This window comes from Bidens hawaiensis, unplaced genomic scaffold (assembly GCF_021521415.1).
Source record: "Bidens hawaiensis isolate Kalapana, Puna unplaced genomic scaffold, B.hawaiensis_p1.1 tig00005195_1, whole genome shotgun sequence".
Taxonomy (NCBI): domain Eukaryota; kingdom Viridiplantae; phylum Streptophyta; class Magnoliopsida; order Asterales; family Asteraceae; genus Bidens; species Bidens hawaiensis.
In genome coordinates, this window is record NW_027491335.1 from 1,233,845 (window position 1) to 1,247,030 (window position 13,186).

At 36.4% G+C, this 13,186-nt stretch overlaps 1 protein-coding gene across 2 annotated transcripts; it reads right to left on the reverse strand.

The window, feature by feature from the left end:
- Positions 1-4,194: 4,194 nt before the first annotated feature.
- Positions 4,195-12,227, reverse strand: LOC143629486 (serine carboxypeptidase-like 13). Of its 2 annotated transcripts, XM_077098755.1 has the most exons (15): positions 12,189-12,227; positions 11,874-12,011; positions 11,658-11,794; positions 9,612-9,688; positions 9,311-9,433; positions 9,099-9,201; positions 8,979-9,016; positions 8,776-8,877; positions 8,607-8,693; positions 8,413-8,502; positions 8,265-8,336; positions 5,933-6,081; positions 5,213-5,326; positions 5,078-5,132; positions 4,195-4,520 (listed from the first exon to the last, which is right to left on the reverse strand). In XM_077098755.1, exons 1-15 carry the CDS (start codon positions 12,203-12,205, stop codon positions 4,437-4,439), a joined length of 1,386 nt encoding a protein of 461 aa, XP_076954870.1. In that variant the 5' UTR covers positions 12,206-12,227; the 3' UTR covers positions 4,195-4,436. The 2 variants fall into 2 exon arrangements, with proteins under 2 accessions (XP_076954870.1, XP_076954869.1); XM_077098754.1 differs by lacking the exon at positions 12,189-12,227 and having other exon boundaries at positions 11,874-12,121.
- Between the last annotated feature and the right edge of the window lie 959 nt (positions 12,228-13,186).

Consider the following 13,186-nt stretch of genomic DNA (forward strand, 5'->3'; position numbering starts at 1 on the left):
ACTCGCAGTCACTGCTCATATTGAGGTGTTGGCGAGTACTGGTGAATTCGTCAGCCTGTTGAGCTGAACGCAAGCGTTCATCCAATTCGGCTTGGAATTCTCTTTGCCGTGCTTCGGCCCACGCCTTCACTTGATCTAGTGTTTGGCGAGGGACCTTCGTTCGTTTTTCCAGTTGGGTATCGGTGAACCCCAATGGAATATTTACTCCACTTGCCCCGGCTTGGGTAGTCGGGGTAGTGTTCGTAAGGATTGTATAACCGCCGGTGTTCCCCCCAGTTGCTGGGGTGGTTACCGGGGTTTCTTGGTCAGTTACAGGCCTTTGGACCGGAGTAACGTTAACCATTTCTTCAGAAATTGTGAAAACTAAAATAGTTCTAGCTTTTATGCACGGATGGCGCCAATGAAGAAACACTAGAGGGTGCTCCTCCTCGCACTGTTGTCGGTGAGCTGTCACCCTGTGATTGGCTCATGGGCTGTTCTGGTCAGATCGTCTGTCCTATCCATACCTTGGTAGGTATGGTACAAAAGATCTTTCAGAATCAGACTGGCTCATTTGGGCGGGATTGTTCCCGCCTTGCTCATTCCTTCACGTGACTGCTGAAGTAGCTAGTGTCTTGTGCGTGTAGCCCTGCTGTCTGCGGGTAGCCTTCCCTGATGGCTTGTATCCGCAACTGCGGGAACAGGCGGGGTACTTCACCATTGGGAGGCTTTCCCTGCGTGTACAGCTTGCGTACTGCGCGTAAGATTCTATGAGCATGGTGGGTCCTGCGGGAGCAGATGGCCTTTGCGCAGACGTCCCTGTTCAAGGTGAGTCTTGCGGGACCAACTGGTCTCTGCTGGGACCTACCTCTTCAAGTCCCCCCCAGGTATATATAGGTGATACTATACATACTATTCAAATGATATGTACACTTGCTTATTGTGTATAGTTGAGTTGACGTATTAATCATTTTTATAAGTTTAAAACTAGCATTTGTGTAAATATATTTACTAAAAATACAGACACATTTACTCACATCAATACACACATTCAGACAAATAAACAAGTTCAAGCCTTTGGATTATCCGATGAAAACTAAAGAACCGAATGTATACTTTTGTTAAATCATTGCTGAAAATATCAAATAACGGAGAATCTTAGGGTACAAAATCATAACTAAATACTACTAACAAGCAAGTCTTCTTCTGACTTCTTGAATATCATCTCATTGTAGACATGATTAATAGTATCGTAATTATCATTGGCAATCCACATCTTAAGCATGCTTAGGCTTTCTTTCCGTTTATATTCCGGAGCTGTGTGTCCTCCTCCCTTTATAAAAACAAAAAGATATATAAGCCATCATAAAATCATAACAAGATCTTATGATTTAAGTTACTACTCTCAAATATTTGGGGCGTGCCGAGTCAGCGTGTGGCTCGGTGAGTTAACTCTTTATAACAAATTAATAACAATCTTAAGTTAAGTTACTACTCTCAAATACAATACAAGGAAAATAAATTCATAGGTTTAAGTGAGCCAACTAGAAAGTTACTCTAATTAGCTCAAGCTCGGTTTGAATGTTTATAAGAGCCAAATCATCTAGAGCAAATAAAAAATATATATATTTTTCTAATAATAAGAAAAAGGATCCAGTTACAACAGAGAGGCAGGTAAGCGGGCAACAAGCTGCGCCGCCACCCTCTTTTGAATGGCAAACCCGATCCTACTGAAAACATAGTTATCGTTCTTCAGCGTCGCTGAGTTACTGTGCACGACCCGCTGAACTCTTTTTAAAAACGAAGCAGCATCGGGGGGCGAGAGACCCAAATGTATCAAATGCAAAGGCGATGAAGGCATGTTGATTCTCAACACATGCCTTATCGTGCTTAGTATTTTTCCTGCTTCAGCCTTTAGCAACGCTTGCCTAGCAACAACCCGATGTCCCTAAGTCCGACGAGAGGGGACACTCCAGTAAGGTCCACACAAGCATGCTCCCCTCCCCCCACCCCACCCATCCAAACACAAGAAAACGTCATGTAACACAAGCATGCTTCCCCTCACCCATCCATCTAGAGCTGGATTAGTGAATTACGAATGGGTTTTTACTGGGTGTGATCATGTCAGGTTGAGATGAACACAATACATGTTTGTGTCAAATGCATCAACTCTAATCCCAAAACAACAAAACGTCATGTAACTCGAACATTTATTAAATATATATACCAATGAATAAAGCTGGTGTTTTTCATTATAAGTAGCTCTATGGGGAGTATTTATAAGTACCATTATATATTTCCTGAACAATCATCAGCACCATGATGCCACTGTAGGAATCACCACCAAGATACAATGGATTGTTGAGAAATTTAGGATGGTCGACAAGCCACTGATCGAGAGCAGGCATTCATCTTAGTAACTTGTAAGCTGCAATATGCTCTTGAAGCTTTAATGACATGAAATGCATCAAAGAATTAATGGAGGGCTGTAATTCCTTTCATCAGGAAAAACAATGAATAATGAGCGTACCTTCTTCATAAAATCGTGCGCGTGTTTTGCTGATAATGTATCATTCATTATGTAAGCTTCAGGGGTTTTCCCATAAGAGAATCCAGATCCAGCAGGTTGATCAAGAAATATTATGTTGGCAGCCTTATTTTTAAGACAATGGTCTTAACATCTAGATAAAGAGATGTTTTTCAACCACTGAATTCGTAGGAAATTTGTTGAAAAATCCAGTTTCTAACAGTTTTCCGACAAAAAGTTACGTTGGAAAAACACATGCTTGAAAATAGTTAGATTATTTACTCTTTATTTGTTCTTTCAATTCATCACCAAAAAACATTGGCATCTTGATAACCAACAAGAAATTCGATCCATTAAGAACAAACAAAAACCAAATACAAACAATTATGAAATCTGAAGTCGAAAGCGAGATCATGTGTGATCTCAGGCAATTATGAAATCTAAGCATAAGTGATGACCGACTTCTTTATAAAGATGAGAGAATATTAAGCAAACAACAAGCGAAGAAAGTTCATGAAGGCAAAGCAAGAACAAAAACCAGAAACATCAGAGTGTTACTATTATGAGAGGCCAGTGAAAATAAAAAAGGTTGAACATATTGATCTCATGTTATATTATTTTGTAGTAAATTGGACATTTTTTATATGAATGCCTACAAAACGACACCATTCAATTTAAACTTTGAACTCACACAAACTATAGAACCAATTTTTGATAAAACTGTCAAAACTAGTTATTGCCAATAACCGGATATATTTCCCAACCGATTTTTGAGTGGGAAAACACTAACCTATGTAACCGGTTAGGTTAATAACCAACTGGCTAACCGGTAATAGGTTAAAAAAACCGTTTTCAAAATAAATAAACCCTAAATTAACTACTAAAATACTAAATAAACTCAATTTATTAAATAAAAACGAAATTAAACAACAATGCCATAACAATCTTTAAAAACCGATAATACATTATATTTGGTGATATATGATCAACATCATCTTTGTCTTCGATTACTTTTTAATTGCGAGTTGCGATGGCTTCGATTGACCTTTTTATTTCATTTTGAGCCTCCATTTTATTGCAGTGTTTTGCCAAATAAGCTCTTAAAGTGGAGTTGTGTTGAAATCGAGGACCACGTTAAAGTTCTTGTAACATGCCATTTCAGTATTTTGTGACATTAGACATAAATCGAACTTCGTAAAATTTCGCTCTTTGTTTCTAGTATCAACAGCACATTTGCTTCATTTACCATTAGGACGTTTCGAGAATCGAGACTTTAGCGTTTGCGACGTTTTGCATTCTTAAGATTTTTTTAGATCTAGATAGGCGGTGTATGTAATCTAACCAATACACTTGATACCTATTTACTTAACTTATGGGGTCAAAATGGGCAAATAGCGGTTTCTAAGACTAGAAAATGGCTATATAGCCGTTAGAAAACAGTCATAAACAGTCAAACAAAATAACCGACGGCAATAATGGATAACCAATTACTAACCTATTGAAATTAACCGGTTTGGATTCGCAAATATATTTCAAACACACAAGCTAAGCCGAACTTAGTTGGGCTCTAGAATGATCATGGCTTGATGGCCCACCCGTGCCCATAGCTTTATAATTAACGCAATGTGATCCCATTTTTACACTTTAGTTTTTGCATCCCATTTTCATTGTTCATGTTGCAGTTTTATTTCTCTTGTTATTTAAGTCATGTTGGAATTCAATAAAGATAAGCATATAGAAAAAGTTGTTGAACAACAATATGGTCCAGGTCTATGTCTAGATTCATGATATAACAGAGAATATAGCGTAAGTACAAAATAGAGGAACATGAGAATATAACTGTTATTGGAAGCCGGTCAGCCACCTCAGATAAAATGGCTAGTCAAATATAACCTGAATCAATACAGACATAAAACTCGACACTCGTGGCTTATAAATAATCATTAGCAAGCCACCTCATAAACATGTTTAAACATTCCTTTGGTTTGTACTCCGGAGCTGTGTGACCTCCTCCCTTTTCACAATACAAAAGACTTAACTATCATCCCATCGTTATATTAAAAAGAAAAACAGGGTTGGTAGCTCTTGAATCCGACACACACAGAAAAATTACATGAACCCGAACACAACACAAGTAGCCAGTTGACATGAACATGACCTGTTTAACCTGATAAAGACTTTTTTTTTACATATCAAAACTTTAAGTTCTAAATTTACATATTATTTTATATGTTTGTTAAGCAATTATGTTTACAGGATACCCATTTGTTCTTAAAAAGTTTTATATTTTGACATAAAAATACACAAATAGTTTAAATTATTGCATAAACAAATTTAAAAATAAACAAATGAGTTAAACGGTAACAAACCCTCAGTTTTCATGTTGATTTTGTGTTGTGCTTTAATGTTATAAATTCACACCCTTAATAAAAGCTCAAAGGACATGGTACGGTGATAAAGTGTCTTCTCTCGGGTGGAGGGTTCAAAGCAAGGTGTGGTTATAGGTAGTTTTTTACTTTTTTATGAGTATTTAGTAAAGATGAGATTTAACTTTTTAAGTCAGTTTTTCACCTTTACAGTAGCAAATGTCAAGTCATAGTGGTCATTTGAGTAGTTCATCGTGTATCTACAAGAAAAATATTGTATCTTAAGCATTTATGTTGAAGGTAGCAAGTCATGGTTGCTTCAAATGACAATATAACTAACCCGGCTACTTGTTCCTCAACAAACCATGGTCTCCAATCATCCACAACCGGCAAGTTTAACGATTCAATCCAGTTCAATGTACTCAAATATGGAACAACCATGTCATGATCTCCACTGTTCATATACACAAATTTATATAAAATTTAAATAAAGTAATTATTAAATATCTTGCATTCAAGATCTGTAAATACTAAGGTTGTAAAAGTCGCTATGCGCTACCAGGGCGGTCGACTAGGGAGTTGCGAATACTCGGTCTAGGCGGGGTGTACTCGAGGAGTACTCGGACATGGTATTTTATAAAGAAATTTATTTTTCGAATATTATGTATATGCCAAATATTAAAAAATTACTAAATATTCTACAAAATACAAACGAAAAATACAAAACAGGTAATATTACGTCATATAAGTTCAAGAACATGTCTCAATTGATGAAAGACGTGTCTCAATCGAACTTAAATAAGAGGTTTTCGAGTTTAGAAATTCAAATCAGATGATACCAATGGTGGTTGCAAGTTTAGAACTGAAATTAGGTTGCGTCTTAGTATGAAAAGGGAAAAAATAGTGACGGGCTCTTGGAGAAATTGAGTTTTTTTTTAAAAAGTAAAAATTTTGTTAAGACCGAGTTGGACCGCCTAGGCCGAGTAGAGCCGCCTAGGTCCGAGTTTTACAACACTGGTACTAAATACTATATTAAAAAGCATAATAAAGAGTATTTTACCTATATATAAGAGCTCGGCAATGCTTATCAGTAAGACGTCGATGATAGCCAACGCTACTTAAGACATCGTGTGTGTAAGATATAACTTCCTTATTGAAATCAAAACTCAAGCTATCATTGCATCGCACCCATTCAATATCGCTGACTTCCTGGTGGCCGTGACATTATTTGTAATAACGTATATAATTTAGAAAATATTTATTTATTTAAATATGTAATTAAAAGTAATACACAAGAATAATAGATACTCATATTTATTCATGTTAATATAGAAAATAATCAATCAAAAAATATTCTAAAATTTTGTAATCTATGTTTGTTAAGAATATATAGAGGTAGCCGATATTAGAGATTTTGATTGGAGTCTATATAATATAGTAGCCAAATTATTTGCTACTCATTTTTTTCCCCAAAAAAGATCGCATCAAACTATTGAACTCAGATTGTTCTCATCTAAAAATAATATGAAGCAAAGATCAGATACAACAACCGGTCTATTCAAAAGTAAATAAGAGATTAGATTAGTTAGGTAGTCACACATGGTTAATAAGTTCGTTGGTTGTTATATATTGTTATACATCGTGGGTGTGAGAGGGAACCGAACGATGCCATCTCATACTCGCACCTGCGTAAGTGAGCGTGAGCCCCGAGAGCGTGTGACCATACTCAAGCTCGTGAGGAAATGAATCCTAAGCCCAGCCCAGCTCCGAGAAAGCAAAAAAAAATTTAGGTCAAAGGCGAAATTTTTTTTGTACCTTAATTAAAAAGGAGTATTTTGTTGGTTTAAACAATTAAATTTTTATATAAGTTTACTTGGTTATAATTTGGGTTGAGTGAAAAAATTTTGTATAAAAATATCATTAAACATGTCTCAAATGAGACTTGAACCCGAGACCTTTTGGTTGAGAGTAATACCTCTTTACCACTAGAACAAGCTAGCGGTCATGTAATTAAGTTTAAGTATTATATATATATATATATATATATTGTTATTTAATAAAAATAAATATAAATTTTTTTTAAAACATTTCGGGTCTAATGGAGTGTCGGGTCTATGGCCGTCGACCACCCCGCCACCCCTATGGGCCGGCCTTGCCAAAGCCACCAACCAATGAAATGATGCCACCCAACCATTTGCTATTTTTTATTATAACATTTCATTTAACATTTATTTTGATTTTTTTTGCCAGATTACTTGTACATGTAGTACTACTTAGCCTTAAAAAAAAGGAAAATTCCGAAAATAAGCGTATATGAAAACAAATTTCAAGTTTTATCTGTCATTTGTAAGAAATTTCATAAATAGGTATTATAAACTAGTTGTGACGGGTATATTATGATAACACACGAGTAGTTTGTAGAACCAATTATAACATACCATGTGCCCTTAAACTAACCGTAACGATCACGCTCACTGATCATTTACTCGACACGACTAAATAACTTAAATAAGTTTCATACCTCGTAATCAATGCCCACGAGTAATTCATAAGTACTTTAGTCGCGACGACTAGTTTACCCGGTTTGCATTCCCTACACGAGTAGTTTATTAGTAGTTAACTCGTCGCGACTAGTTTAACCATACAATCTACTCATCGCGACTAAAGAACTTGTGAATTACTCGTGGACGTTGATTACGAGGCATGTCCACGTTGATTAGTGAACGTGCTCGTTACGATTAGTTTAAAGACATGTGACAAGTTTTAATTGGTTCTACAAACTACTCGTCACGACTAGTTTGTCATGCATATTTTTAGAATTTCTAGCAAATAACACCTAAAACTTAGAAAGTGTTTCCATAAACACTTATTTTCGAAATTTTCCCTAAAAAAAATTCAAATTCTTTCTTTCCTAAACATATCAATATAAACTTTAATGAAGAGACTTGTTTTAGTAATAACGTATTTTATGGTCTCATAAACGGCAGTTTTTGAATAAAATATTCAACCGTCTTTTACTTATTTATTGTGTAGCTAAAATTAATAACTATTTATGTAACTACTAAACTACTAAAATATTTATAAAAATCACTCACAACTCATAATGATGACGAGTATGAGTGGCTTTATGCTTACGTGGCGTCTATGTGGCTCACTCCTCACACTCACACTAGTCACCAACTATAACGCATCTCCTTTTTATACATAACAGGTTATATAGGAATCTTGTAATAATAAGCAATTGATAGACATTTTCACAATTTGCCTTCAAGGTTTGTGTTTAGAATAATTTAGAGTAGATTAGATTTTCTTTAAGGTTTGTGTTTCTTAAGTATCTTTAGAGATATTAAACTGATTAGTAATTCAGTTCTGATGAAGATTATGAACCAAACCTCACGGACATGAAGAGCTTCTCGCACGTCTCTGCTTTTAGCCCAGCTGTAGGCGAATGCATAGTTGTCATCCTACAATGATCAGTATAGATAAAATTTCATAATCTTCTCCCATTTTTAAAATAAAGAGGGAGAGAATATATAATACTCGACACCATTGCTTGTCGAAAGCTCTAAAGATGTTCGAAGTGTCACAATAAGGCTCTAAAATATTAGCCTTGCGAATTCTTCCGAGGCACTAAGATCAATAAGATACAAAGAAAGCATTAAAATCAAAATAGATTCCAACAGGTAAATTATTAACTGATAACCTAAGTTGACATCTAGATCTAGCATGTGTACCTTGTCTACCACCTGCAGATCATGTATGCATAGACTATTGTTGGGATCTATTTTCAAGTACTCTTCATTGCAATTTTCTTTGACTGACTGCAAAAATATATATGTAACTTACTTTTGTTTTCTTTACTTGACTGCAAACACATGTAACTTAAAACACATACTTGATTACCTTGTAGATTGCATCTGACAAGAGTGCCATACGATGAGCAAACGGGATTCTTGAATTATAGTCGCCACTTGTGTCTGTCAAAGGATTACCAAGCAAGTAACCCTGAGTTGGATTAAAGAAATTCAAACTAATTGATCCAAGAAAAGATTAATTAGGTAAGTATTAAGTATTAATTTATTCAAAGTCATATATTGATATTTTACTTTGATGTTGAGATGTGAACCTTCTCCAACTTCATTACCTACAAAAGACATGAAAGAAGAAGCTGAATCGTAATCTGTACTTTCACAAATCAAACTTATGTTTTTCTTAAGTATGATTACCGTTATATATTTCCTGAACGATCATGGGAATCGCTATGCCCGTGTAGGAATCGCCACCAACATACAATGGATTATTGAGAAATTTAGGATGATCCACAAGCCACTATTAGGATAGACAAAACACATCAAGCAAACATTTTATCGGTTTATATCTCAAAATGATTAATTGGTTCAAATATAAACTAGGTGATTTATAGACCTCCATCTGTTACCTTCTTCAGAAAAATGTAAGCCTGGATTGATGATAATGTATCATTTGTCATGTAAGCTTCTGGAGTTTTTGCATAGGCGAATCCAGTCCCAGCAGGTTGATCAATAAATATAATGTTGGCCACCTAAAATGTACTTGTTAACATCAAACACATTTCATAGTTTATAAGTAAAAAAAGCTAACCTTACATATATATAAGCCAATTTTGGGAAGTTAATGTTTCCATTTGGCCTTCCGATAAGGCGATAAAAGGATTGTATATATAAGAAATAAAATAAAAAAGAAGGGTAAAGATCAGATACCTTTGTCCAGCTATGAGGGTTTATCTCAAACACTGGCTTCTCCAAAGTGGAAGTTGCATAGTTAGTCGTTAACGGACCTGCAAAGAACCGATCCAATTAATGTCAGGTACATTTAAAGTTTTGAACATATAAACTGTCACTAGGGGTGTTCTTCGGGTTTCAAAGTTCTAAATCTTGACCCGAAACCCAATCCAAATCTCTCACGGGTTTTTTTGGGTTGGGTTAATCGGGTTTCGAGTATCCAAAAAAACAAAACAAAAGAAATTAAAAACTACGATGTTAAAACTAAAATAACATATTATTCTTTTGCTTGTAACTCAAATAATCAAAAAATAAACTAACATAAATTGATAAAACAATTCAAAAGAAGAGTAAAACTAACTCGAACCATAATTGTCTTCAGTCGGGCGTGATTTGGTTGCTCAGTTACGGTTACTATTAGTACTAAAAGGAAAACATAAATTAATAATCAACAATAGATTCATAATAGTTGGAATGACAACCAAATTCTAATTAATAACTTTAGCTAAGACTAAACCTATTATACATTTATACCTAAAAATGTATTTAATTTCAAAACTAAAAGTTTATTCGGGTTTTTCGGGTTGACCCGAAACTTATAAACTGAACCCGAGAACCAACCCGAATTACTTCGGTTAGGGTTTAGGTTAGCCTTTTCACGGGTTCGGGTTAGTTCGGGTTCGGATACGGGTTTTCTCGGGTTGGGTTTCGGTTTTCGGGTAAAAGTGACAGCCCTAACTGTCCCTGCAAAATAACAAAACTATAAAGAGGTGAAAAATTCAATATCATTTATGTAAAGTTTGGAATGAAGACAGAAGAATCAAGTCCAATTGTGACCACATTTGGAAAATAAAACAAACTCAACACTACTGATAGCAGAGTTTTTTATAGGTTGTGGGGAGCGTATGATAAGGGCAAATATTTTCTCAATCCCATATATAGGGAGCATACTACGTGACAAAAAACATATTAAAACATGTTTTAGTATTGAAGAAACACTAATTGGCCCCGGGCAGATTACGGATAATCTGGGGGTTAAATAGATGTTTCCCACGAGGGGTTAGACCCAGCAAAGATGGTTCTTCTGATAACCTGCAAAACAGACACCGTGAGCTCGTCACTGAGAAGGGGGGGTACCTCCTTGTGACCACCCTCCGGCGTGAGAATCAGACTAGATTGCTCTTGAATATAAGTGTATATTAAGAGATTGCTAGAGCAGATATCAGGTATAAGATGTAAGATACAAGATGAGATTAGATGATCATACCATTTGGGGTATTTATAGCCGAAGGTAGGTTTCCAAGAAGATATAGCCGGCTGAATAGTATTCCTGTTCTACCAACTGTGGCCTACGCACGTGCCATGCTGGTAGTTGGTGGGTAGGCAGCGGCTGACAGTGACCAGGCCTGCTGTGTACTATTCCTTTTCCACCAACTGCCGGCTATGCACGTGGTATGACAGGAGTTGGTGAGTAGGCAGCGGCTAATAGTGACATACAGTACAAGAGCATGCTGCTCGCCATACTGTTGTCAATGAGCTGTCGTATCTCTGGTCAGATCTTTTGCCCATACCTCGTCAGGTACAGTACAAAAGATCCTCCAGTATCGTACGGACTGGCTTATTTGGGCGGGAGTATTCCCCCTCCCGCCTTTGTGCGGGATTGTTCCCGGCTTTGCTCATTCCTTCAGGTGACTACTGAATTATTGAGAGCTAAGTGCCTTGTGCGTGTAGCCTTGCTGCGCGGGTGGCCTTCCCTGATGGCTTGTATCCGCAGCTGCGGGAACAGGCGGAGTACTTCACCATTGGGAGGCATTTCCTGCGGGAACAGCTTGCGTACTGCGCGTAAGGACGTCACGTCTCTGAGCATGGTGGGTCCTGCGGATCCAGTTGGTTTCTGCGCAGACGTCTCTCTTCAAGGTGAGTCCTGCGGGTCCAACTGGGCTCTGCTAGGACCTACCTCTTCAAGTATAATTATACTATATACATAAGAAATACACATTTCATACAAAAGGCCAGTAGAAATACCTATTTCATACAAAAGGCCAGAAAAACCAGAACAACCAGGGCCTCCGGTCAACCAAAACAAGAGAGGGTCCTCTTTTGGGTTCCCTTCAGACTCAATGAAGTAGTAAAATAACTCCGATTCTCCGACTCCAACATAACTGTAACCACAGTTTCAGCATATATATCTAATATGGTATCATCAGATCACCCGAATTCTATCAAAATTAAGAAGCCTACCCAGTTTCGAGTGTGAAAGGAAGATCACCATAAAAACCAGGCAATGACTTAACCAAGAACTGTGATTCTGTAACTTTTAAGGACATTGTGATCAGCATAAATACAATAAACCACATTGGACAGCGTGGTGGTGATAATCTGCACAAGTTAATTAATATATAATAAAATGTATCAGTCTTCATAATACTTGAATTCATTAACAAAAGAACTCATACACAAGAAACAATATAATTAATTAGTTAGCAGCATATATACTATATATATATATATATAAAAGCTAAGGAAGGAAAGTGAAAGAATTGGTAGTTAACTTACAGTGGAAAGTGCATCATGTGATGAATGATGAATATGGAACAGAATACAGGTGAAGATAATGTTATATTCTATCATATCCATTCGATCATATTGTTGGTTTTCAAGTGGACCCTCACTCTTGTTTTACGCGTGCCATTGTTTCTTCGTGTACGGCTGGTTCATGTTAAGACTGTCCGCTATGGTGAGGGGCTTCGAAGCCCCTCCCCAGTGTCACATCAGCGCCAAGTAACCAACGGTGGGACTCAAAGCCCCCAACCACAGCGCCCCTCTGTGATGTTTGCCCATTGGCGCCCATATATATATATATATATATATATATATATATATATATATATATATATATATATATATATATATATTTGTGTGTGAGAGGTTGAGAGAGATGAAATGGGAGGGGGCCCACACAATTCCCTCATCCGCGCCGGCCGTTGCTTTGCCTAATCCCTCCGCGCCCTTGGTTGGACCGCGCCCCACAGCGGTGTTCGGCGCCCAACGGCGCCCGCCACCTCAGCCATGGGTGCCCCATAACGTATAGTTTAAAGATCATTTCTAGTCCACCCTCTAAAATATCTGATTCTCTAAAATATCTTATTATGGTTCTTCATTTTTAGAGGTGGCTATGAGCTTAGAAAAAAATGTGTTTCTATTCATGAATAAATTTGTAATAAAATTATTTAATTCTTTATAAATAAAATTTTAATATTTTTCAAAAGTTTTTATGAGTGAAGAAAAAAAGGGAATATCTCATACTCCCTAAATCAGGTCACTAAAATTTTAAATCGAGTCTCACAGATTTTTTTTGTGTGTCAAGAATGAAATGAAGGATAAGATGTGGGGGGTCGGAATTCGCAATATGTGTAGTCAAATTAAAAAAATAATTATATTAAAATTCAAAGATAAAAAATAAAAATCCATGTCGCCACTCAATGTATACATAAAAAAATAAAAAGATTTCATATATGAAAGTTGAGTGACTTAATTGGAATACTTTTGAAAGT